General features: G+C 41.9%; 1 protein-coding gene across 26 annotated transcripts in view; it reads left to right on the top strand.

Moving 5' to 3' along the window:
• Positions 1 to 27498, top strand: part of RBFOX2 (RNA binding fox-1 homolog 2) — a 259939-nt gene that overhangs the window by 189765 nt on the left and 42676 nt on the right. For all 26 annotated transcript variants that reach the window (XM_053919492.2, XM_053919480.2, XM_053919481.2 and 23 more), the window contains one exon: positions 16130 to 16354. In XM_053919492.2, the coding sequence (XP_053775467.1) occupies positions 16130 to 16354 (225 nt within the window). The remainder of the gene's footprint in view (positions 1 to 16129; positions 16355 to 27498) is intronic.

Below are 27498 nucleotides of genomic sequence, written 5' to 3'. Positions count from 1 at the left end.
CTTATATGACAGCTGTCACAGTGCGATCTATCGAAATAGTTTCGGATGGACTTGACGACAACTAAGCACTGCTAGAGCCATCTCAAGGGCGGTGGAGGGGGGGGGTGGAAACAAACTCTTGGGCCGACGGGATACTAATCCTGCCTAGCTCAGGGGCAGGCCCATAGAGCAGTCCTTACAAACTCAAAGACTGAAAGTAACCACGTAGGAAGGTCCGAAATGAAAACTTTTTAACCGAAAGCAGTTTGTGGCTGGCAGGCACGTCCTAGGCTAGAAACGTCCCTGACGAACGTCGGCCTTTCCCTTAACTGAGCCTGTCCGCTGTCCTTTTGCATCTGTGGTAACAGACCCTTGGAATGTGGAGATAACCCTGTTTTCAAACCCCTCAGCACAGCCACCCCACCGAAGTGGACACCCCAAATCTCCTCGCTGTTAATTGTTGATTGTTAACTGTCCATACCACCTCCGTGGGAGAAGTATGTGTTTCTCCAATTTTATTTCTAATCCAATACAGAGGTTTCCCCTCTTTGCTTTCTCCTGCCTCCTTAATCTGTCACCAGTGGATTTCATGTAACCCTCTTACGCTTCCACTTTTGATTGTAATGTATAAAATAAGAGGCAGAAATGCCATTTTCCAGAGCATTTTCTCAGTCCATTGAGGTTTTGCTTCCTGGCAATTGTCATCAGTTTGGCTCAAACTCATAAAAATTCTTCCAGGTGTGGACATTTCTACCGCATGTTTCTGCAGCATGTGGAACGAAGCGTCTGACACGTAATGGACAGGAGAAACCTCAGGGAGCAGTAGGTGATCACACTAAATATTAAAGAGTGTGTACAAGTTAGCCGGGTGGGTAGAGAGGAGAAAGGCTCTCTAAGCAGAGAGAATAGCGGGTGCAAAGAAACCGGGAGGTGAGACTGCGCAGGCGTCTTCCAGGGTTCGATGCACACAGGAGTGCCAGCTGGGCCGAGCTATCGTCACTTCTCAGTTGGGTTTTTATGGCACCTCCTGACTGGTCTACTTGCCTTTGCTGGGGGATTCACTAGAACCTAAATCTGACCACCACTCTTCTCTTCTCCAAACTCTCATTCGGGAGCAACAGCCCAAATCCCCGCAGTGGCTTAAGCTTTACAAGAGTTCTACCCAACATGGCTCTTTCCCCACGGCCACCTTTCCCCATCCCCTACCACTCTGTTCCCTGCTTATTCCGATTCAGTCACGGGCTTCCTTGTTCCTCCAGTAAGCTGAGCATGCTTTCACCTCCAAGCCTTAGCATTTGTGTTCCCTTTGTTGGGAGTGCTCTTCCCCCAGGGAGACAGACACATGGCTTGCTCCCCGAATTTCCGCTCAAATGTTATCTGCCAAGACCACCCTGCATCAAATAGTGATCCTATATCCCTCCAACCCTGTGCTCATGTGTCCTCTTTCTTTTATTTTTCTCCATAGCACACTGTCCCGTTCCACTTGCCTGCCTCTTCCTGCTAGAATGCAAACTCCCGAAGGACAGGAACTCTGTCTTTCTAATCACCATTGTTTCTGCAGCATCTAGAACGAAGTGTCTGACACATAATAGGTATTCAGTGAGCATTTGATGGCGAGAATAGGGACTGAACAGATGAAGTGGGCAGGGAGCATGACTTCCACACACAGGTGTTTGGACTTGAGACTAGGGGCATTGAGGAGCCTGGGATTTTAAAATATATATCTTACTGATTATGCTGTTATAGTTATCCCTTTTTTTTCTCCCCTTTATTCCCCTCTACCCTGCACCCCCGCCTCATACCAGCAATCCCTCCTCCCCCTGCCTTAGTTCATGTCCATGGGTCATACATACAAGTTCTTTGACTTCTCCATTTCCCATACTGTTCTTAACCTCCCCCTGTCTATTTTCTACCTACTACTTATGCTTCTTATTCCCTGTACCTTTTTTCCACTGTTCTCCCCCCTCCCCCTCCCCACTGGTAACCCTCCATGTGACCTCTATTTCTGCGATTCTGTTCCTGTTCTGGTTGTTTGCTCAGTATTTGTTTTTGTTTTTTAGGTTCAGTTGTTGATAGTTGTGAGTTTGTTGTCATTTTACTGTTCGTATTTTTAATCATCTTCTTTTTCTTAGATAAGTCCCTTTACATTTCATATGATAAGGGCTTGGTGATGATGAACTCCTTTAACTTGACCTTATCTGAGAAGCACTTTATCTGCCCTTCCATTCTAAATGATAGCTTTGCTGGATAGAACAATCTTGGATGTAGGTCCTTGCCTTTCATGACTTGGAATACTTCTTTCCAGCCCCTTCTTGCCTGCAAGGTTTCTTTTGAGAAATCAGCTGACAGTCTTATGGGAACTCCTTTGTAGGTAACTGTGTCCTTTTCTCTTGCTGCTTGTAAGATTCTCTCCTTATCTTTAATCTTGGCTAATGTAATTATGATGTGTCTTGGTATGGTCTGTTTTGGGTCCAACTTCTTTGGGACTCTCTGAGCTTCCTGGACTTCCTGGAAGTCTATTTCCTTTGCCAGATTAGGGAAGTTCTCCTTCATTATGTTTTCAAATAACTTTTCCATTTCTTGCTCTTTCTCTTCTCCTTCTGACACCCCTATGATTCAGATGTTTGAACGTTTAAAGTTGTCCTCGAGGTTCCTAAGCCTCTCCTCATTTTTTTGTATTCTTGCTTCTTCATTCTGTTCTGGTTGACTGTTTATTTCTTCCTTCTGCTCCAAACCATTGATTTGAGTCCCCGTTTCCTTCCCGTCATTATGGGTTCCCTATGCGTTTTCCTTTATTTTACTTTTCATAGCTTTCATTCTTTCCTCTATTTTGCGACCATACTCAACCATTTCTGTGAGCATCTTGATTACCAGTGTTTTGAACTGTGCATTTGATAGGTTGGCTATCTCTTCATCGCTTAGTTCTGTTTTTGGAGCTTTGATCTGTTCTTTCATTTGGCCATATTTCTTTGTCTTGGTATACATGTTACATTGTAAGGGATGGAACCTTAGGTATTTGGCAGGGCAACCCACATCTCTGTGTTGTGATGCTATATGTGGGGGAGGGGTCTTGCTCAGCTCTTGTCTGGCTTTCAGTCACTTCCTCCACTACCCACAAGCAAATTGGGTCATTCTGGTGCTGATTCCAAGGGGGGTGGGTTTGTTTACATTCTGGGACCCTGTGGGTCTCTCCAACAAATTCTCTTGTGAGGCTGGGAGTTTCTCCCACTGCTGTAACCCCTAGCTGTAACCCCCAGTGGTCTTTACAGTGAGAGGTTTTGAGGCTTTATTTCCCTGTGCTGGAACCCGGGGTTGCACGTCTGTCTTGCTCCCCAGTTGTTCCTCCTGTATTATCTGCACACAGATGTGGGACCACCAGTCGCCACCTTGCCTACCCTGGTCTCCAGCCACCGCCTTGCCGCAAGTCCTCTCTGTCCTGGCTGCCTGTCTCCACCCCTCCTTCCAGTCTAAATGAATGTTTCTTTAACTCCTTGGTCATTGGACTTCCACACAGTTCATTTTTCTGGCAGTTCTGGTTATTTTTTGTTTTTAAATTGGTTGTGGTCCTTCTTTTGGTTGTGCGAGGATGCAAAGTATATCTACCTACGCCTTCATCTTGGCCGGAAGAGGAGCCTAGGATTTTAAGAAGAGAAGTAATTAATATCTGAATTAGATTTTATTTTAGAAATATCATTCTAGCAGCTTCTTGGAAAATTGGTTATGTTAAGGTTAAGTTAGGGGAAAGGAGAACTATTAAAAGAAAGATTCTTTTGGATGAGAGTTGATGAAAGCAAGGACTCATTTATGTTAACGCTTTTCACAGTACACGATGTGAACTCTTACCTGTAGCTTTCAGTTAATAGACGTATTTAAAAGAACTGTAATAACTCACTTTCTGTGATAAATATCTGTGAATGATTATATTGTGGTAAACTTCTGCAGAATTCCTAAAACTGTTGAGAGAAAGGTTTCTATCTTTTTACAGATTTTCTACTTTAGAAGCAGATATTGAACTGCCAGGTTAATTCAATTCAGCGAGCATTTTGTAAAGAGTAGTTGCGATGTCGTGTCATTTGGTGAGGAAGCGCGCCACTCAGACCCCGATCCACTTGGGGCTTTCCTTGTGAAATCAGCCATCATGTAACTGTGGTTCAGACAAAATGCAGTTGCATTCTGGGGTGTAGGGAGATTCTGTGGAATGGGTAAACTGAGAACAGAATGGCCAGGCAATTTACAGCCAGGTGCAGATGGTCACCAGGGCGGAAGGCCCCAGAGTGCCTGGTGTGGCAAACTGGGAAAACAAGGACCTTGCCCCCGGGGTAACCTCTCCTCCCCTGGCCTTTCCTGGAGCTGACATCTAGGCCTCAGTTGCATTTCATCTCCAGGCCCAGGAAAGGAACAAAACTAGGTGGGCGATGACTGGAACCAATTGCAGTGACTAAAGACCCTGTCACTGACCCATCAGAGGAGACCATGACCCTGAAAGTCACACCTGGAGAACTGATAAATGTTCTTCCGAAACCCTCTCCTGAGACCTCCCCTAGGATTCCTGCCTGCAAGGGAATGATAAAAGATTTAAGATTAAGGACCCAGCCTGGGTGCTCCCTCTGGGGAGCAGCCCAGGACATTCCCTTCTTCCTCTCCCACTTCTTTCTTCACAGGCACTTTTCTCCTAAACTCAAGGCAACGGGCAGCTGGCAGCTTGTCCCCTGAACTTGTCCCCAAAGCCCCCTTTTCTCTAACTTCCCATTGAGCTAAAGCAGCCCAGCCTCGGCTGTCCTGTTGTTTCTTCTGTGCTTAAACCCTTCTTTGTGTCACTGTCCCCAGCGTTAATAAACGTGTCCTCATAGTCCCCTGGACTCGTGTTGTGAAATCTTTCCTACACGAAGTCCAGAACCCACACGCTCCAGCTGACCCAGGGCCGGCCCGTGTTGGGTAACAATCTGCATCACTCAGTTTGAAGACGTGGACTACAATAGGACATCCGATATAAAATTCTGTGGAGCGTAATGAAGTTATTTCATGATTCAGGGGGCACTGTAAAAATCTTGCCAATGTTTGATTCTGATCATTGGCTGTGTTCAAGGATGTCTCAGTTTAACATATAGAAAATGCAAACTTGTTCATGAAGGCAAAATAAAGAATAAATTAAATTGTAGTGAAAAGTGTGGTTGAGAAAAAGGATAATCACTTCTGCATTGCATAAATCAACAATTAAATTGAATATAGACAACCAATCAGTAACTGTGTGTAGGGTCTTCTGTTTTCAAGGAAGCAGGCAGCTGAGCCAGAGCACCTCTTGTCTCTCATTGCCAGTAGAAGGCGTGATTCGTGGATGTTTGAGGTTCTAAATACTGTTTTAAGGAGATATGGATGAAAGAGCTTTTAAGAGGTTGCAGACATTAAAACTCTTACAGGGTTCATCATTTTTAACCTACTAGACTATTGGTTTGAATGACTTTGTTATGAAATATTTATTTTTCTGTTTAAATATTCATTGCTTTGAGATGACAAAACTCAGCCCCAGGGGAGAGATCAGGCTGGCTTTTCTCTGAGCAGTTTGAAAGAGGTAGGTGTGTGTGTGTGTGTGTGTGTGTGTGTGTGTGTGTGTGTGTGTGTGACACAAATGATTGCGGGCAAGTTTGTGGTATTGCTGACCAAGCCTAGACCTGTCCTTAGACTCGCTTGTATCGGATCCTGTGATTATTTTTATCTGGAGTATATTGCATTTCCTTATTTCTTTGTGTTTATTGTCTGCTTGAAAATGCTTAAGGCTGCACTTAGTTCTCTCCTGTATACCATCTCCCCTCCCGTGGCTGTAGCACACTCCTGCTTGGGGCCTAGTTTTTCAGTCCCACCCGCACTGAAAGAAGGGCCCACTGTTACGCTGTGTTTCTTCTGTGCGTTCCTCCTGGTAAGAAGGTGGTCCCCTACTTTCAGGCAATTGACATTTTTATCACCACTATTACCTTCCTCTCATAATCTATTCCTCCCCTAATCTCCGTCCTCCTTCTAGAAGTGCAGATGCTTCCGGAGACACCTGCCGCCCCCATAATTCTCTGCCGTTCTGCCCTGCAAAAAGCCTAAAAGCAGTCTTTCTCACCGGTGGTACCCAAACCACCTGTATCGAGAGTACTAGGACCCTACTCCAACTCACTGAACCATAATCAGTGGAGAAGGACCTTGATTTAAATACATATATGTATAAAATAACATGTATCTACTCCCAGAGTGGTTGTCACGCACAATGAATGTAGGACTCTCCGCACTCAGAGAACCAGGTGGAAGAGGAGTCCGTGGGGGAGGAGGGGGTCCAGTGGAGGTAGGTCCGTGTTGCACGTGGTCAGTGATCTCACCGTTCACACTGCAGCAGGAATAGACGTGTCTCTGGCCTCTTCCTGTGGTCAGACAGCACTTTCCCTTCAAGTTAATAGTTCCGTTGGAGGTTGGATTTTTATTGCTATAATCATTAGATCTATTTTTGTGAGCTTCCTTGAGATCCTAGCAATCCACTAAATTACAGACAACGAAATAAAAAATGAACTGTTGGAATTGGACCTGAACAGAAAAATTAGAGACTGTGGGAAAATTCATGTAGAGGGTTTTCCTCCCAATTTCTAAGTTACCTACAGATTGTCCAACATCTTATGGGGATAATTTATATTCACTGTGAGAGAAAAAGTGTATTTATTTATCTAACTTACTTTTGCCACCATTAAATTTAACTATGTAGGTAAACGGAAACTCTAGGATGAATTGCTGTGTCTAGTTGGTGGGCATTGTTTTGTCTTTGTATTTGTTTACTCATCCACTTTATTTCTCTGGGTCGTCTTCTGCATAGTTTTTAATAATTATTTTACTTGATTCTAGATAATCTTAAATCCAGTGTTTTGTTCTTATCTCTCTGCGATAACAGTTATCTCTTTTTTCCCTTTGATCACAGTTAATTGGGGCAGAAGTCACCACTTTTAGTATAAGAATTGAGAAGAATGCTAGACTTCACTGCTTTTGGTAGGAGAGCTGAGAATGAGGGGCCTTTCCGTAGGCACTGTCGGGCTAGAGCGTCTCGTAAGCTTTCACACAGATAGGTAGCATTTGAAATCCGAGCCTAGCTAAGCAAACCCCAAGGGATAAAAATGATATAATTTGTAAAATTCTTAAAGGCAAACATTTTCCTTCTCTATTACAAACCTAGAGAGTTAATTTCTGTTTATCGACAGCTTTAGGAAAATGATTAGTAACATTGGCAGTGGCGGTGAACTGGAGAGAAGGTGTTCTCCCTAAATAACAAAGTGACTCTTTTTATGATAGTGTGAATAAAATTACTATTTATTTCTGCTGGTGATCCATTCTGATCAGATGTCATACGGGTATTGGGAAACCTTTCTGTTAAGATGGGATTGGCAGCCTGTTACTTGGAAGCAGCACAAGAGCTGATCAGATACATACGTGGGATGTGGGGTCACCAAACTAAAAATTTAGAATGAAGTTGAAAAAGAAATGGGAAGATATAAACAAAAATGCCCATCTCTCCAAGACTACATAGACTTTGAGTATTATAGAAGAAGGAAGACAGTTACATTTTGGGCCATTTTTGGGCCATTCTTTCTATGTTCTGTAGCACTTCATGCTTAGCTTTATTAAATGACATTGATGTAATTACTAGTTTGTGTGCCTTTCTCCCCTTTAAAACTTGGCCTCACAAAAGCAAAGTCTTATTTTTTGCCTTTGGGTCTCCCTGTCTCTCCTACAACTATTTGTAGATGCTTAGATGTCAGCAAATAATCACTTTAAGTAGTACTTGCACTCAGAATAATTAAGTACAGAGACTATACTTAAGAAACAGTAACAAAGCAGATTCATTTACGCCAAGCAGTATGTAGAGTAAAATATCGTAAAGGAAAGGGAGAGCTTTCAAGTAAGTCTAGTTGACTGGCAAAAGTGGTTGGTTCGATCAGCAGAACTAAGAAGGTAATAAAGTTACTTTGTGGACTTACCAGAGTTTGTAATGTTAGTGGGGCACTGAGGGTGGAAGGATCCAGTCTGAACTGGAAATGTGCGCCCGGAGGAAGGGGAAAGGAGGGGAGACCTGATTACTTAGGATGGCGAGTGCCGTATCGGTGAGTTCCACTTGCCCTCATTCAGTCCTCAGGACAGGCCTCTCTGAAGTAAACAGCCCACTTTGCAGGTGAGGAAACGGGCTGAAAAGGGTGGGGTGAGTAGTGTGTCCATGTCTGGTAAGACGTGTATGTAGGGTTTAGACCCAGGGGTCTGTTTCAGGCTCGTGCTCTTTCGTCCTTGTACTGTAGCTCCCGTGAAACCTTGGAAGGAAGGACATGGTTAGACCCTAAAACCACGTGGAAGTCACCCATGGCCGAAGTTCTGAGGTTGCTGTGGGTGAGGGACTAGACCGGGGCAGGGGCTGAGACTGGGCCGTGGCTGTACGCGTTTCCTGTCAGATGGCAGTGCTGTACTGCACTGGTATGTCTGAACGTAGAATTCAAACAGTGAGCGTGTTTCACATTACACACTGAAAGGCCGTATGTGGTCGTGTGTCACCGTGGCTGGTTACTGTGTGTGATTTAATGGCGAAGGACATCTGCGGCTGCCTTTGTGCTGTAACCGGGGAGTTGAGTGGTAGCTCCAGAGACCGTAGCCCGCAAGGCCTAAGGTGCACCGTCTGGCCCTTACAGAAAAAGTGCTGACTCCCGCTTTCTACTGTCCTTCCTTTCCAGCACCGGCTCGGGGAGAAGGGGTTGTTGGCATTGGTCCTCCGGGGCCAGCTAAGTTTTTCGTTATACGTGAATATGCTTTGTAGAGGGTGCCTGCCCTCTGATCCCTGCTGGAGCAGCCCGGCTGTGTGTGGGAAAGCACTGTCTTTGGGAGTATTGAATGGTCTGGGCTCATTGCAACATAGAATTAGTTAGGGGTTATGTATGGTGGGACTGGGGGAGATTGGTCCTGACCCCACTGGAGATGCCATAGGGACCACTGGCTTCAGAACTGACTTGGATTTGGATTTGAGTCTGCGCGTGCCAGTCACTGGCTGAGTGGTTTTTTTTATAAGACACTTAACCTTTTAAAATGTCACTCCTTATCTGTAAAAGGAGAATAATGGGAACAGCTACTTTATAGGGTTGTGAGAATTTAGCGAGTTAAGGGATATATAAAGTGCTTAGTGTATTGCTGGATACATAGTAAGCATTCATTCCATGTAAGCTGCTAATCCAGGTGAGGGAGGGTCTGGAGGGGTTCAGAATGTGTTTAGTAGGGAACAGTGAACCTTTGCGTCACCAATTCAGTACTCATACCTACTGCTCTGAATTGTATTGAAGTTTTGCATATTTGGAAAATCTCCCCAATGTGACCGTTGGCTCCCTGAGGGACGTAGTGCTAACTTTTGTTGTGATGTCTTCAGAGCCTACCACAGTTGTAGACCCACAGGAGGTATTTAGTTAATAATTCATCTCCTCAGATAAGAGACACTTAAGCTGCTTATTATTAGCCCTTAGCATTAAAAACATTTTCATACAAATCCAGAGGTAAATTTTTGCCTAGAAATAATCATGCGAACTGCTCTCTCATAGTTTGCTGGGGACTCTACTACTTCTCTTCTGAACTTATAACTCTGAAACATGACCTGGAATTTAATAGAAATCAGCCACCATTTAATGTTTTTAGAGGAATAATAATAATAGTAATAAATACTTGGGGAAGTTTTCAGACACTGCAGAGTGTATGAGATAAGATACGAAGTCACTCCTTTCCCAATTTCATTCCCTCGGTGTATAAGCATATGGTTGTGTTTGTTCAACAAAAATAAAAAAGTGTTCCTGTAAGTAACCAAGCATTGCTTCTTGACCTCCCTTTTCTGTCTTGCATCTCTTTGAAACATAGTGCTGAGGCCACAAGTGGATCCTACAGAATGTTTTTACCTTTCTTCCCTCATCTCCCACTGCTAATTGATGTGTTTATGCAGTTGGCTGAGCCAGCTCTGTCGAGACTGCCCCTGTGGGAGCCCGAATACTGTGTCTAGTGTGCCAGAGCAGCGATCCCAGCAGGCCTGGGCAGGAGTGGAGGGAGGCTGGCGGGAGTGAGAGGAGCCCAGGTGGAGCATTCCGAGTCCCCTTGGCCATCCGTAACTGGGAAGGAGCGGCTTCTGACCTTTGCCGCTTGTTTAGTGGACACTCCCTTGTATCCTGCGAGATGTTTTTGCCTGGAGTTGAAGTGCAGGACTGTGGAGACCTTTGGTGCTCTTACTCTGTTTCATTCACCAATCCATCCACATGAATTTGAATGTTTTCTTTCATATCTGTTCTCAGGCCAGTAAATCCTGTGAGGGCTTCTGAAGCACCCTGCTTCCTGTAGGGGGCAGGTGGGTAGGTGGGTGCTAGGTGGCCGGGAGATCAGCAGAGATATGGCACCGAATGATTTGAAGGAGAGGGAGGGAATTATTTTATTTTCCTCTTAGGGTGCCCAGAAGAGCTACAGAGAAATCATCTACATATGGGGGTGTCCAACCTGCGGCCCACGATGGCTGTGAATGCGTCCCAACACACAGTCGTAAATTTACTTAAAACTTCGTGAGATTTTTTTGTGATTACGTGTCACAAGGTATTTTAATGTGTGGCCCAAGACAATTCTTCTTCCAGTGTGGCCCAGAGATGCCAAAAGATTGGACACCCCTGACCCCAACCTTAAGATAATGAAAAGAATGTATACAGGGATGAGTGAGAAAGATAGACTTTCCCTGAGAAATAATGGGTAAAAATTTAAGGTTTTCATAGCATAATTTCTAAGAACTAAAGAAAGGGAAGATTTTTATGTAAAGCAGACCTTAGTCCCTGTGGAAATGACCCTTGGACACGGGAGACGGCTGACATCTGACGCTGTGTAACTTTGAAATGCAAGGTGGTCTGGCTGTCTAGGCAATGCCGTGGCCACTTTCTGGAGGATGCACAGCAGTCAGCGCTTCAGCGTGCTGACTTCCTCGTACTGGTTATGTTCCCATCCTCCTCCATGTTAGAAATACATTGGAGGCCCTATTTCAGGAGTAGGATGTGCTTACGATGATGAGTACTAGGGAACCTGGGGGTTTGGGGTCGACGTGTTTGCTCTTTTGATTGTGGTGATTTCATTACGTATTTGTCAGTCTGACCAAACTGTACACTATGAATAGATGCAGTGTGTTGTATGCCAATTGCACCTCAATAAAACTTAAATTTTTTGTTGATTTAATGACTAAAAATTGGACTTACTTTGCTGTTAATATGTATTTCCATTTGTTAGTGAAATGGAGCATGTTTATCATATCAACCATTTGTACTTCATTTTCTGTAAACTGTTCAGTTTGCCTCTTTCTCTGCTGTTTCTGATCAGTTTGTGTAACTTACTCTTGCACTAGTGATGACAGAACCCATTGTGTCTGTCTGACCTGTTCAAAACATTTTCCCCTGATTGGCTTTACTTTTGACTTTGAAGTTCATTTCTCCCCCGTTCTTTTTCCTTCCCTGTCTTCTCTCTTCTTCCTGACTCATAGCCTTATCTGTTATTTTTTTTTCTCTTTCTGGTTTTTAGGTTTCCTGTCTCACTTAAGAATCCTCTGGACGCCACTTACACTTCCAAATTTTTTTGTATTTTTATAGTTTTAGTCGTTATGTTAGATTTTATTATTCTGTGGGGGTTTTTTGTGGGGGGTTTTTTGGTATGGACTGTAAGTTGAGGGGCTCATTTTACTTTCTTTCTGGTAGTTCCCCAAATTTTACAAATATCATGTGGTAAGTAAACCATCTCCCCACCACAACCGTCGAATTGAAGTGACACGTTTATCTCTTATTAAGCTTCTATATAAACTTGGATCTTCTTTAGGATTATTGTTGTTTTGTTCATTCCTTTTTATATTCTTGCTGTTTAGCCACAGGAGTTTTCAAGGCAAGTTTCAGTGCGTGCCTCATTTCGTAGTTTTCCCTCCCAGACTTTCCTAGTAGATTTTCATAAAAAAATTGGAAAAGTGTTTAGTTCTGTTTCCTTCTCCAAACATATTTGCTTCTGATTGGAAATGACATTAGGTATACATTTTATTTTGGGAAGGATTAACATTGTAACAGTAAGTGTTCCTCCAGAAACAAAGTACATCTTTCTATTTATTTGGGTCTTGTTTTATATTATGTATTGTATGTTTTACATTTTAAGATAAATTTTGGTATTCTTTTGAATAACTATTTACTGCTAGTTTTAAAATACTTATGTATAAATCTGACTTTTTAAATATTAGACCTGCTAGTCTGTAGTTAATTCTTTTGGCTTTTCTAAGTATATAGCCATATTTGTAAGAATAACCTGTCTTTCTATTATTTTTATCTCCATTTCATTTTTGTGTCTTATTGTATATATTAGTATTAATAGTGATGAGTATAATTATCTTCTGATTTTTAAAAGTAATGACACAATACTCTGGTTTCTCTTCAGATCATATAAATCTTTCGCCTTTTTAAAAGTAATGACAAGTACTTCACAATTTTTTAACAGATGGTTGCTGATGACTTTTATTGTCTTATTTTTTGTTATAATTAACATAACACCATATTTACCAAGTGTTCAGTTTAATGAATTTTAATAATCTGACACCACCACCCGTAACAAATTGCATAACATTTCCATAATCTTAGAATGTTCCACAACACCAAATTTTCATCAACACACCGCACCCCCCCCACACACAAAAGAGACAACCACCGTTTTTTGCCACGTATAATGTGTACTTTTTTGCTCAAATTTTTTAGGGAAAATAAGGATGCACATTATACATGGGTAGTACTAATTCTGTATCTATAGAAATACTTTTAATTCTTTTATTTATGCTTAGAGTTAAAAGTGTAACTCTAGAAAGCAGCAATGATATCTGTATGCAAAACAATACCCTGGAATATGATAATTGGTTTTGTTTCTAAATACAAATAAATAAAAAATCAAATTAAAAAAATCAAAAGATTTTTTTCCTGAAAGTTTGGGCCAAAAAATGGGTGTACATTATACACAGCAAAATGTGGTACTTTCTTAATTCTGTTACACACATACTAGTTTTTCAACATTTTCTATTCTTATACTTTATATGAATGGAATTATACAGTGTGTATTCTCTTGTGTCTCCTTTCTTTCATTAAAAGTAATACTAAGATTCTTCCGTGTTGTAAGTTATTTCATTCTTTTTTTTTTCTTTTTTGTGTAACATTCCATTTTATGAAGAACACAATTTACTTACCTGTTTTCTTGTTGATTTCAGTACAGTTGATCTTATTTTGGAGTTACTCTGGTTAAGGATTCCATGAATATTCTTATACAAGTGTTTTTTGTACACATATGCTTTTATTTCTTTTGGTATATAGAGGTAGTATTTTAACTTTATGAAAAAGTAAAACTGCAAGACAGTCCTAGGGCGTGGATGTGCCATTTTATACTTTGGTAAGCAATGTATGAAAGTTCTTGTTGTTCCACATTATTGTCAGCATTTGGTGTTTTCAGGTTTTTAGCTTTTCTGAGGTCAAATGGTATCTCATTTGATTTTAATTTCATATCCCTTATAGCATGTTGTTGAGCGTCCCATTCATGTATTTTTTGCCCGTTGTATATTTTTCTGTGGGAAGTTGTCTGTTAAAGTCTTTAGCACATTTTTAAAGAGATATTTTGCCCTGACTGATGTGGCCCAGTGGATTGAGTGCTAGCATGCAAACTGAAAGGTCACCAGTTCGATTCCCAGCCAGGGTACATGCCTGGGTTGTGGGCCAGGTCCCCGGATGGGGGCGTGTGAGAGGCAGCCGATCAGTGAATCTCCCGCACATCAGCATTTCTCTCCCTCTTTCTCCCTCCCTTCCCCTCCTTCCAAAGAAAAATAAACAAAATCTTTTTTAAAAAATATTTTGTCTTTGTTATGATTTGTGACAGTTCTTTATAGGCTCTGGGTATGTGTCCTCTGTCAGGTGTACGTGGTGTGAGTACTGTCTGCCAGGCCCTGCCGTCTGTTCATTATTGCGATGGTATCTTTCCGGGACCAGATGTCATTTAAGGTTCATGAAGCCCAGGTTGTTGGCTTTAGTAGTTCGTACTGTTTATGTCCCAAGGGTTCTTTGTTTAGTACGAAGTTGTGACAGTTTTCCTTTTTATTCCTAAAAGTTTTATAGTTTCAGCTCTTATTTATTTATTTATTTGCATATATGGGGTAAGAGTTGAGGTTTATTTTATTTCCATTGAGTATTCAGTTTTTCTTTTTTAAAAAAAAAAAGTTTTGTTTCCCCCATTGAACTGATTTGATGCCTTAATATTGACTGTAGGGCGCGTGTCTGTCTCTGGCTTATTTTCTGCCTCGGTCATCTGTTTGGCTGTCTTCACGCCAGTACCACGGTGTTTTGATTGCCGTAGCTTTGTAATAGGGCTTGAAATCAGGTAATGTAAGTCCTCCGATATTTGTTATTCTTCAAAATTGTTTTGGCTATCCTGTGCCCTTTGTATTTTTATGTAAAGTTTAATAATGGCTTCTCAATTTCTGCAGAAATACATGCTGAGTCTTTGACTGGGTTTGTGGAGTTTCAGGTACAAAATCATCTTAAGAATATCAAGCTTTCCAACCTGTGATATTTCTCCATTTATAATAATAGCCTTTGTAGATTTTTTTGTTTTATTTTATGGAGAATAACTGATTGTAGTAATGATGGTTGACTCTTCTTTAAAAAATAGTGTGAGATCTCTCTGTAGCTTTGAACGCATTTTGTTTTGGGTAGTATGAGTTTTAATAGCTATTAAGTTAATATTGAAAGCCTGGCATGAGGTTTAGAAAATGCTGCCGAAAGTGTCATTTCCTGCAGCTCTCAGTGGATAGAGAGTTCCTTCTTGGATTGAGGGGAAAGAAGGGTAATTGGGACTGAAAGAGAAAGGAGTCATTTCTTGTTTGAAGGAAGTGATGCTTACGAGTAGGAGAAAACCAAGTGACATAAACCCAGTGATTTGATGTGTACGATATGGGGCAGGTGTTTATCGAAGCGCTGACATTTCGAAGCCATCTCTGCGGACAACCCCCAGGAAGAACGGTGGCCCCAGACGGCAGGCAGACTTGGGCGTCTTCAGTAAAACCGTGGCTTTGCTTTTTATGGGATAAAATGGGAGGTCAGGAGGTGAGCTGTTGAGAAGAGAAGGCTTTGCCAAATTTGTTACACAAGCTTTAAACTTGTCTTTTGTATGTGAACTTAGAAAACAAGTAAGAGGAGGACTATGGAACCAAATTGGCGTCCTCATAGCTTTCGGTAGTTGCCGTGTATTCTTTATGGACGTTTCAGATATTTGCGGGACTGAGCAAGGCCCGGGGACGGTGCCAGAGACGGGCCGGAGATGGGCTCCGGGCGAGCGGGCCTGCCGGGTCCTCACGTTACACTACATAGCATTCCCGCTGCACTACGGGAAACTCTTCCACTCTTTTCGTCTGGGTTTTGTGTATTTCTAAGTTAAGGGAAGGTTTTAGTGTTAGTGTTAACTTTAATCTAGTAACCAAGACTTAAATAAATCTGTACCTTCAAATTCAAAGATTTTTTTAATAATTTATTTCTCCTGAAGTCCATGCTCTTAAAATTGGTAGGTCTCTGTTGTCTGATTTTGAGACTTTAATTTAACAATGCCATTCTACTTATTGCTGTGAGTGGCAATTTAATGAATTTGATTTGTTTCCCCCTAAGAATCACTGAAGGAATAGAGCGTGCCCTGAAGAAAACACCAGTGGCATCAATTAATTTCAGCTCGTATAACTTCCTTTGTGTGAAAACTTTGCTGGCGTTTTTAAAACTTGAAGGAAAAGTTTTGACCCTTTGGTAACTAGTCAACTTCAGTACGGTCGGAGACCTGCCCCATAACCACAATTGACTGACGTTAGGCGTGTGTTTGGGCGTCTGCCTCCATCTGTATGTGCACGAGGGTGTGTGTGTGTGTGTGTGTGTGTGTGTGTGTGTGTGTGTGGCAGTATTTCCCCAGTCCTGCGGGAGTGTTGTGTTTTACCTGAGCAGTGAGGGAGTATGCAGAGAATTTTATATACTCACCTTGAAAAGTAATTACGTAATGAGAATTTAAAGTCACCTTTTCTCCTTATTTTCTCTCTCACCGTTTCTGACAGGGTAACCAGGAGCCAACAACAACTCCTGACGCAATGGTCCAGCCTTTCACTACCATCCCGTTCCCGCCACCTCCACAGAACGGAATTCCCGCAGAGTACGGCGTGCCACACACTCAGGACTACGCCGGCCAGACCAGTGAGCATAACCTGACCCTCTACGGAAGTACGCAGGCCCACGGAGAGCAGAGCAGCAACTCGCCCAGCACACAGAACGGATCTCTCACGGTACGTGAGTGGTGGGGTGCACGACGGAGGGGGTGTGTCATCTTTGAAATCTTCGCCTTAACTGCCACACCGGAAACCCTTTGAATTAACTTAGCATTCACGTTACACTACACAGCATTCATGTCATTTCATTTCTACTCCGAACATTGTAATTAGAAGTTAAGGATTTAGCATTCAAATTCGCAGTCCCTGCCCAGGAGCTTACAGTCTGGAGGGGGAACAGGCCATTTCCCAAGGTAAGTGCACTGGTGAGACTAAACTCAGGGGCATGCGGCCCTTTCCAACTTTCAGTCTGCAAACTCTCATGGTCCCTTCTCTGTTCTCATACCCCACCCCTCAGCAGCATTCCACACACTGCCTGCTTCCTCTGCCTTAAATACTGGGCTCATACACAGGGGTGTCTCTGGGCTCTTGTGACACCCCTGGTTTTCCTTCTTAGCACCCAGAGTTCTCTGTTAGTCTCTTTTGCTGGTTCCTCTTTCTCTGTTTGACTTTTAAATGTTGCATTCCTTTAGGCCTGGGTTCTAGGACCCCTTTTCTTCTTATTTTACATCCTCTCTCTCTGTAATTATACCACTAAATATATCTAGTCGCTCAAGCAAAACCTGTGGGTCATTCTTCATTGCCTTGATCTCTATGTTTCTTCCATTAGCAAGTCTTAGCAACCATAACTTTTTGAAAAATTATATATACTGATTTTTAGAGAGAAAGGAAGGGACAGGGGAAGAGAGAGAGAAACATCAATTTTGTTGTTCCACTTATTTATGCATTCATTGGTTGGTTTTTGTAAGTGCCCTGACGGGGAATTGAACCTGCAACCTTGGTGTATTGGGACGACGCTTTAACCAGCTAAGCTACTTGGCCAGGGCTTTGGCAACCATAACTTTAAAATGCTTTCTTACTTCAACCTCTTCTTAAGAATACACCTGCACAGTGTACATGACTAAGAGCTCAGCTCTTCTGCCAGATTTCTTGGGTTTGGGTCCTGAGGTGGCCCCTAATTCGGAGTATGACCTTGGGCCAGTTCTTCTCTTTCTGCCTTGGCTTGCTCAGTTTAAGACGAAGACGGTAGTACCTACCTCCAGTAGCTGTTAGGAGAGTCAGAGGAGTTTGATTCATGTCGGGTGTTTATCGTCATCATCAGTCCTCCAGTTCAGACCTCGTCATTTATTTCCTGTGTTGCTGCTGCCATTCTCCACACAGCAGCCAAGGTCGGGTTTCTTTAATGCAAACGATGCCATTTTCCTGCTTCACTTTAATAGTTCCTCAGCATGCTCAGAATAAAATCCAGCTCTGTACTTCTACTGCCCCCTAACCCAAATCTCTGACCTCACCGCTGACCGCTGATGTGCTAAAGTAAAGGAAATGTCTTAAATTAGCAATAGGTGTGAATCACATATGTACTGCCCTGTGGGAAATCATACTGTCTGTGAGATTGTGTAGTATATTTCCAAAGGTAAGAATGGTCTGTACTCCACAGAGAAAAATCTGTCTAGTTTTTAGATTCTTCTTGCCTTTCCTCTGTCAGATTATCAGAAGAGCTGTATCCAGCCTTTAAGCCGTATGATAAGATTTGTGTGTGTGTGTGTGTTTTAAGTAATTTGCTTGGATTTAAACTGTAGAATGGGCTTAAGTAATTTACCTGAACTTAAGCTGCCCTGTGGTGTGCAACCACTGATGTTTTTGCTTAGTGATTTACACTCATTTTCACTTGGAAGCCTGGCTAGAAGTCGCCCCTGTGTCTCCATAGCTTAGTGTCCACCAGTCATTTGGGCAGAGGTTGTGCTGAAGCATCCTGAGTTTGGAAAGCTTTCACCATTTGTTTGTGGGTTGGGAAGCACATTCAGAGTTCAGCCAGCTCTCGGGTTTCCCTTGGATTTTTTCTTTTTCTTGGGCCCCCATGTGTCTCCCTTTCATCCATGTAGATTCGTAGTCAGTGAGGGTAGCCAGGAGAGCGGATCCAGCTCTTCTGTGACTGTCTCATTTCCAGGGTCTCCCCTTTAAATTTCTGGCTGGCCCACCACTCACCCCAATTAGACCACAGCCTCAAGCTAGAAAAAGCTGTATTTCCCGTTAGGTTTTATTAAGTTTGCCACTTTTAGCCGACAAAGCTATGGATTTTCTACTGTCTGGCTCCTCCAAATGCCCCAAGTTGAGTCTGCTGATTTCCGTGGCTCCAGCCTTGTGCTGATAAGACCAGGTTCTCTCCAGCACAGCTGAGGGGTTGGAGGCAGGGGTTAGTGGGTTAGAATAGCCCCAGGCAGTAAGTTTGTAGCCTCCTCTCGGTCTTACCCCAAGCTCTAGCAATTTTTCAGGAATTTTTCGTGTTCATTATTTGCCTTTCATAGATTTCCAGGACCCTGAAATGACTGTTGGACAATTTTGTCCAGTTTCCTTTTTGTTGTCTTGTTTTGAGAGGATTCAGTGACCTGCTCATATCTTCATAGTCAGAAGCCCCTTTTCCGAGTTATTGTTCACGGTAGTTTGCAGTTAATCGCTGCACCTCCTCACCATTGCCCATTTCTCTTTCTCTTTCTCTCCTTGTTGCGACCGTTCCCCATCAGTTCAGGCTCCCAAATTGTATGTTTCTAAACGACAGTATTAGGGCGAGCTCTGTTCCTTAATATAAGTCTATACAGTTGAGACAGCTGCTTACTATACAGCTTGGCATTATGCTGAGCAGTTTGAGTCCCTAGAGAAATACTGAAATAATATTAGGAATATTATTTCAGTATTTCTGAAATAATGTGTACAGCTTGTGAATTTATTGGTGCTGAGGAGAAAATGGGAAATCCCCTTCCAGTTGTTTCTACAAACGGGAGGTAGCACAGGTTGTGTAATTTTAGGAAGTTGCTGACAGTAAAATGGTAAATTATTAGGGAGCTCTGTTGAAGATACTTCTTATATTTTTAAGTGTTCCTTTAAACGTGAGTGTGGGTTTGCCTTTGGAAGTTGTGTATGTGTGTATTCTTGGGATATGTGTGTATACAGGGAGGTTGAGCATTGTATCATAAAATCTAGATTTGACAACATTATAGGTTACTCTGTTAAACTTTTCCCACCTAATTGTCTGTTTCCTATAGCCAGTTAAATTCAAAAGATGGTTAGGAAGCATTGTTATTTATAAATAAATGATACCTTAAATTTGTGTAACACCTTTTAGTTCAGTTTAAAACAGTATTTTATTGTGGTTCATAAAATAGCCCTGTGTGTATGTTAGGGTTTTCACAGTTAAGGAATTCAAAGTGCTTCCTTTCATCTCCCAAACTCTGCCTCCAAAGCCCCAGCTCCAGGACAGAGGTCAGGGCACCTCTGCCTCAGACACGGAGAGAAAAGCAGGGGCTTCTCGATGGGGACGGCATTGATCTGGGCCTTGGACTAAGTGGTCAGAATTCGAACACGTATGGATGGTGGTGAGAAGAATAGGAAAGTCATTTCTCAAAGCAAAGCTGGAGAGATGGTAAAGACATTATTCAAATGTCTTTGAATAAAAGGGTGGGTTTTCATCTGTCTGAAAGCTCTGGGTGTTGGCGCATGCTAATGGGAACTAGGCTGGGAGAAGGGTTGCTGGAATACAGTATGGGAAGAGTGTTTGAATACCTGGCTGAGAAATGACTTTATTGAAGGTTTCTGAGCAAGAAAGCAGAAGTGAGCAGAATTGTGCTTCCAGAATACTAATCTCATGTGTATACAAGACGAGTAGAAAAACTGGGAGGCCAGTTAGGAGAACGTCTTAGTCGTGGAGCTGATGATTGTGCGATTCTGGGCCAGGGGGCTACAGTGGTTATGTAGAGGACGGCTTAATTAAAGAGAAATTACGAAGATAGAGTGCACAGGAATTGACAGCTGATGGATTGAGCGAAATAGGATCACAAGATTGTATGATCCTTAGGTAATAACTATCTTGAATAAATTATTTTACCTCTCAAGTTTCAGTTTCCTCATCAAATGAAGTTAATGCCTATCTGACAGGATTGTAGTGAGAATAAATTATAAATGCTTTGGAAATTGCCTGTTTAAATAGTTCTTGAAGGTAATTGCTTTTAACCGTCTCTTAAGTCCGTTGTCCAGATTGATGGCGCTTGTGTGTGCTTTTTATCATTGTGAACTACAGCTGCATTTTGATGCAGATCTTGTTTATGTTGGGTAGTCCCATCTTGTTGACGCGGAGAACAAAAGAAAGGACTTCTCCTACAAAATATAAGCAGTGAAATCTGGCATTTTATTTCCGAAATGTGTTTTAGACATTGACTTTAACATTGTGCTCTAAGATGAGAGCTTGTTTTGATAGTCATTTGGCCTCATACTGTGCGTTAGTAAGGGAGAGCAGTTAGGGGCCTGCACCTGGGTCTGCAGGGCCTTGATTATCGCTGAGCCTGCCTGCAGAGAAGAAAGGACATCAGCTCGTCTGTGTGTAGTGTCTTTCCAAACACCAGCAGGCATAAATAACCGAAGTATTTGAAGTCAACAAGCTTTGGTGAATAATTTTCTGGTATGAGGTTTATATTTGTATACATCTTCTGCCACTTACTAGATTGTACATTTCACGAGGGCAGGGACCATCGTCCTCTTCTTAGTACTCCCATCGCTACGTAACAGGTGTTTATTCTTGGGCTTTTGAGTACACCACTAAAGAAAGCCGGCTCAGACCCCCTACTGTCCACCAGCCTTGGTTTCTTGGCTACACCCCTTCCTTGGAATTGAAGCCAGGTTTTCTCGCACTCCTCTACTGTCAGAAGATCAGTTTAATCATGCTCCCCTGGAATTACCCACGGACTCCCTTGTGGTTTGGTAACCTATTAAAACATAGCCAAGAAGTTGCACCCCTTAACCCCGGGCCCATTTGCCCAAATGAAGACTCTGGAATGTAATGGGAAAAAACGGGGCCCAAATATTTCTATGACGTTATGTATTGTTGGGCTGTGTATATTACATTCAGCCTGTGACATGGGGATTATCATCAACACATTCTCCTTCGGGCTAGAGTTAGAGGTCTGGGACTGTAGGGAATTCATTCATCCACCGTCTGCTTTTCCAAGAGACTCATTTTTCCCCAAAGTAATAAAAGTAGAGGACTCGGGCCTACTCAAACTGTCTACACACTCATTAATCAGTTCACCCTAAAAAATAATTACTTGTACCTTCCAGCTCTGGAATTTTGATGCCTACAAGCAGCGGGGCAGTTTCAAAGCTGGATCCCTGAGGAAACTGTATCCTGATCTGAAAATGCAACAGTTGCTACAGAAAACACCACTCAGAGCCAGGCATGGGTACTTTCGAATAGAGAAACTTGCCCTTTGGTTCCCATAAGACTCAAAACCCCCTTTTAGTACTTCGTTAATATTGTTAGCCTGGTGATGATTGCTGCTTCTCCTTTGCTTGCCTTCACTTACTTCTTCACCGGACCAGGAGGAGCCAGAACTGGAAAGTACTGGGAGCGGCGGGAGCATGAAGGAACAGTCCTGGTTAGTTGGGGGCACGGTTTTTCTTACCCTGTCTCCAAGAGTTGCACGCTTCCTACTGTCATTCGAAGTCAGTAAACTGATTAGAATCACTGGATCTTAAAACTAAAATGGATTTTAGAAGTCACCTTATGCCTTCCTTTTCCCAAGCAGAGGTCTGCTCATAACAGGACTAGGACTCAGGAATTTGCTTCCAGTCAAGGTTTTTTTCAGCTTTCTCCTGCAAATTACAAAAAATAAAAGACATCCATATGTCTTACCTTCTTAGCTTCTATTTACTTCTCAACTATTAACCTAAGAACTCCAGCTAGAACATACTGATTTCTTTCATTCTGAAATTAAAATATTAAAGAATCATTCGGTTAGGTATAAAGTTTTTAAAATTTGAGGGGGTCTTCTATGTATGTTTCATAATGTTTATGTAACTTTTACTCCTGGTTTAAACAATAAGTGACTTGCTATGACTTTTTTTAACGTGATGCTGGCTTTTACCTCGTAGTGTAGTACCGACAGTCAGTATACGACATCGCATGTACGAATGATGCCTTTTGTCATTCTTTTTTATAGAGTTTGACCCAACGACAAAATGAAACTAGGCATTTTCTAAAGAAAATTGAATTACTAGTTTATTGAAAAACTGTTAGCTTCCATTTAAATGCCCAAATGGGGCAAGGTCTCAGGATCTGGCTGCCTTGGCAATATTCAGATACACAGAAGAAATGCTCAGACAGTTCTCTTGAAAATCACTGTAACTAAGGGTGGTTTTCCTCAATAGGGAATTGCTCTGTATGGATGTAAATTCAATCTCCTATGTCCAAAATTTGTTTGATAAAGTAATTTTATATTCAGTACATCACAGGTGTTTTTATTAGTGTGTTATTTTAGCATTGTGAAATGCAAATACCCTTATTTTCAGAAAATACACATACGGGCCAAGATTTTACTTTTTAAAAACATTCTATCATGTTAGGACATTTTTACTCTTTAAGAAGGAGTTTATGTGGTTTAATTCCACCAGGTTTTAACTGTAAAGTGACATAAGGAAAAGTACCCCAATCCACTTTCTAACATATTATCCGGAAAAATTGAATTGGGAGAAAACTGCTTTCTTAAAAAATACATACTTTTATTATATAATATGTGGTTAGGGAGCTTAAGCTCTAGGAATCAGATTGAGTTGGGTTTAGCCCCCAGCTCTTTCCATTTGCTAAATGTGAGAATTATGGCTCTAATGCTCATTTCCCTCACCCATAAAAATGGTGGTAATAGTTCCTGCCTCACAGGGTTGTTTTTATGCATCAGGCCACTCAATTATGTCACTTTTCTCTTTTGCCGTTTTCCTTCCTCATGCCTTTGGGGAGCTAGTGCCCAAAGAGCCATTCTGATAACAGCAGTGTTTTTCAAAGTGAATTTTATATCCTGCTCTACAAAAATGAATGAATGAATGAATGAATGAATGAACAAACTATGAAATGCATGTTGGGGGAGAAAAGTGAGTTTTCCCTCTTCATATTTCACTAGGTAACTATTAACTGTATTTAGTCCAGTATTTCCCAAACTTACTTGACCATGAAACTCATTTTCTACAAAATACCAATCCACAGCCCGCAGAACCGGCAGTCCACCCTTTAGCAAACGACTGCTCTGCGAAAGGCACACACAAACACGTGTCCTTTCGGTGTGCCTAAAGCTTCTCTGAGCAGTGAACTTTCCATTGGCTTTTCTTGGGTATAAAATACATCAGTCTTAGTGCGTGCAAATTTGAAGTGTTCAGAATTGAAATGGTATGATTGAGTAAAATTAGTGAAATTTTACTTTTGTGTACCTTCCAAACTATTAAAGAACAAAATTCAGCTAAGAAAATTATGCAGATCTTGGCTTTATTCATTAATTCATGAATTGAGTAGCATCCAGTCTAGCAGATGGAAGGGAGCTCTGAAGAGCTAGCTGTACAAAGCAAGAGATTTTATAGGCAGAAGGCAGCAGGAACAAGGAAGTTGTACTGGGCATTTGCTGATGGTTAGAGCAGGGTTACTTTCCTTACAGGGAAATCTTTGAGCTGGGTCAGGTAACTTGTGCCGAGCAGGCAAGTGCTGGTTGGTTGACTTAGGCCTGCCTTTTCTGAGAGAGCCATGCATGGAAACTTAGTGAGGTTTTGATTTGTAGAAGTGGTGCTTAGCATGGGTGACTCCGTTTTGAGCCCAATCTGGTTCATTTAGCAGAACCAATGCGAATCTTCCTAAATGAAACCTCTGTTAGTAATTGCCTGATTTCAAAGCTTATGAGTTGTGTGGCAATCCCCATGGCAGCTCTGCCCTTAGCAGTTAATAGAGAGATCTTCTGTCCTTTAGTTAGTTTAGTCTTAAATCTGGCAATTTTCAGAAACATGTCCCTTATACTATATGTGACTGACTTTGTAACACTGAAAGTATCTAATTCATCTGATGAGGACGATTCACTTAACCCTTGACTAAAGACCAACCCCCATCCAGCCCTGGCTGGTGTGGCTCAGGGGGCTGGGCATCATCCTGCAAACCAGAAGGCTGCCAGTTGGACTCCCAGTCCGGGCACAGGCCTGGGTTGCGGGCTGGGCGCCTGGTTGGGAGTGTGTGAGGGGCAGCTGATGGATGTTTCTGTCACACATCAATGTTTCTCGCCCTCTTTTTCTCCCTCCCTTTCCCTCTTTCTAAAAATAAATGAAATCTTTTAAAAAATGTTTAAAAAACAAAGACCAACCTCCATCCAAAAGAAATTGAATCCAACCAGCAATCTACAGTCCCTTGTCCACAATTCTAAAACCCAGTTCTGAAAATAAAATGATTTTTCATAAGTTTACAGCAAAAACTCACAACCTATATAGTCTTTATCCTATGTATGTGAATATGCATACGTTTGGCTGAAGAACTGTCACTGTCCCAAGTCTCACTGAGGGTTTGACATTACTGACGGCCGTATCTCACCAAGTGTAATGTGCTCCCGTGTGTAGTGCGCACACACGCTTTTGGCCCAAACTTTCAGGGGAAAAAATCTTTCGTTTTAATTTTTTAATTCAGTTTTTTATTGATTTATATTTAGATACTTATCTTTTGTATTAGAAAGGAATTTTACCATTTATTTTTAAACATTACGGTACAAGAAATTTTATGTAAAAATTTATGAGAAATAATTACAAAACACAAGAACAGATACAACGTATTTCAGGTACTACTCGTGTATAATGCACATCCTTATTTTTCCCTCAAAAATTGGGTACACAGCAAACTACGGTATACACCCCATTGCCTTCCAAATCCTAAACATTCTGAATTCTGATACACATTTGGCCCCTAAAGTTTTCAGGTAAAGTATCCCAGAAAATCGAGCCAAAGAGCAGAGAGATGGAAAAAAACAAAAAAAGAGGTAAGAAAATCAGAGGACCAGTCCAAAATATCCAACATTTAATAATACAAGCTCCAGAAAGAGAGAAAAACAAAATATATAGGGTGGGAATCATCAGTGAAATCATTGAAGAAAACTTCCCTGGACTAAAAGACATTAATTTCCAACTTATGAGACCACAGAATTCCCAGCAAAACAGATCAAAGTGGAATAAACCCACAGCGAGGCGTATCACTGGAATCTTCGCCCACTGGACGTGTTTGGGTAGTCTACACCCGGAGAGAATGGGGGGGGGTCACACACAAGAAGACGGGGTCACGTCAATGCCTGTGGGCTTCTCAACAGCAACACTGGGAGCTGGGCGTTGGGTGAAAGTTGCCTTCAGAATTCTAGAGGAATTAATTAAACCTAGATTCTGTGCCCAAGCTCTCATTAAAATGGGTTGGTTTAATAGATATTTTAGACGTAAATCAGATTCTCAAGAAATGTACTGTGTTAAATTGAATTTGCTCTTTTTCCCTTTAGCCTTACAGAGGTGAAAATAAGGAATGCCAGCATCCAAGAAAACAGGAAAATCAAATGTTGAAGGAAATGGATCACTCATGAATCAAAACATTATTCCTGAATTAATCAGGATATTCCTTAGTATCTCAGATTATGTGTGAGGTTTTATGATAGCAACTTGGAAAACGATACTTCACCTTGTATTGCCCAGAGTTCTCTTTTAGTCCGTAATAGAACATTTATTCACAGTGTATAAAGTTAAAATATTTTTATGTTTTGTAGAGGAGTCAGAAAAAATCCATTTCCCAGTTACAAGGTTTTTTAAAGTTTGAGTTTATCACAACAAAACATGTTTAGCCCTCATTTCTAGAATGAGGTTTTGAGACTGACAAATCTGATGTGCTCTGCAGTATAAAAAGCCCTGGGTCCCTCTGCAGTGTTGACAGAGAGCTGGACCTCGCTGGGGAGGCTGCGCTGTTTGAAGAGTGACCTGTGGGCTTCGGTCACCCGGCTGCATCCAGCACTGCGGCTGCCAGGCCTCACTGTAAACCCTCAGTCCACAGACTCCAGCCTCTTCCGCTTCACCCCCTGCCCGGAGAGTAAACTAGGTCAGAAAATGACCACAGAAGGGAAAAACGGAACCTTCGGAGGGGGTTTATACAGTCAGGAAAGTTGCTCAGCAGCTAACAATAGAGAACAAGGCAAACCAGTGCTGTGCTGAGTGAGACTTTTCTCAGAACAGTTTACCTCTCCACCTTTCACAAATACAGAGCCTAAAACCTCTTTTACTTTTCTTGGCGATTTGTCTGTTTCAGTAGTCTATATTAAGGTAAACTTGAAGTTGAGAATGTCAAATGGGAAATACCTCATTTAATTACATTCAGTATTCAGTGTATATTTCCCATTCCTGAGTTCACTCGGTACGGAAACCCGCACTCCATCCCCGTTGAGGACCAGTCCCGCAGCTCTCTGTCATTGCCCCTTTGTAAGTCAGTGTGCCTGGCTGGTTTCGCTTTTCCTCGCCTTTGTGGCCTGGCCTGCTCCTCGTCTCGAGGTGTAGAATACATGTCATCTCTTGTGGAGCTTTTCCTGTCCCTTGCCCCCATGCCTGCCCCTCCAGATGAGTGTCCAGACAACGAGTGAGAGGACAGCACAGTGCTGTGTGAGAAGGAGGGGAGTTAGCATGTGCCGCTGGGCTGCCCGGTTTGGAATTCCTACTCTGCCACTTAATATGTGACCTTGGTTGGGCAACTAACTTAACTTCTCTGTGCCTCTGTCATTTGGGGATAATAATAGTACCTGCCTCATTCATAGGTTGTTGTGAGAGTTTTGAAATATAATATATTTAAAGTACAATATAATGTAGTTGTTAAGCACACATACTCTGGAGCCAGACTGCCTGTGTTCAAATGTCTGCTCCTGTAATTACTCGGGCAATTTTTCTATTCCTCAGACTCCTCATCTGAAAAGTAGGGTAAAAAATAGTGCCTACTATGTTCTCAAGTTTTGTTTTTTTTTTTAAAGGACCTATTGTTAGGGCTGTTGAAAGAATTACATTAATTAAAATACATAAAATGTAAGCCATTGTCGGCAAATAGTAAACCCTATTTAAATATTAATTGTTATTAAAAGGCTTAGATAAGGGTCTGTCCTATAGTATGCACTCAAAAAATAGTTGCTGTTGTACCTAGAATTCCCATTTTTCAACAAAATTCTGTAAGTGGAAAGAAGAATCATAGTTTTAAAGAGAAGACAGCATATTAAAGCCACAATATGATGCTAGTATCTTCCACCAGAATA

This window comes from Desmodus rotundus, chromosome 3, assembly GCF_022682495.2.
Source record: "Desmodus rotundus isolate HL8 chromosome 3, HLdesRot8A.1, whole genome shotgun sequence".
Lineage (NCBI taxonomy): Eukaryota > Metazoa > Chordata > Mammalia > Chiroptera > Phyllostomidae > Desmodus > Desmodus rotundus.
The sequence above is the reverse complement of the archived record's forward strand: the minus strand, read 5'-3'. Positions and strand labels throughout refer to the sequence as shown.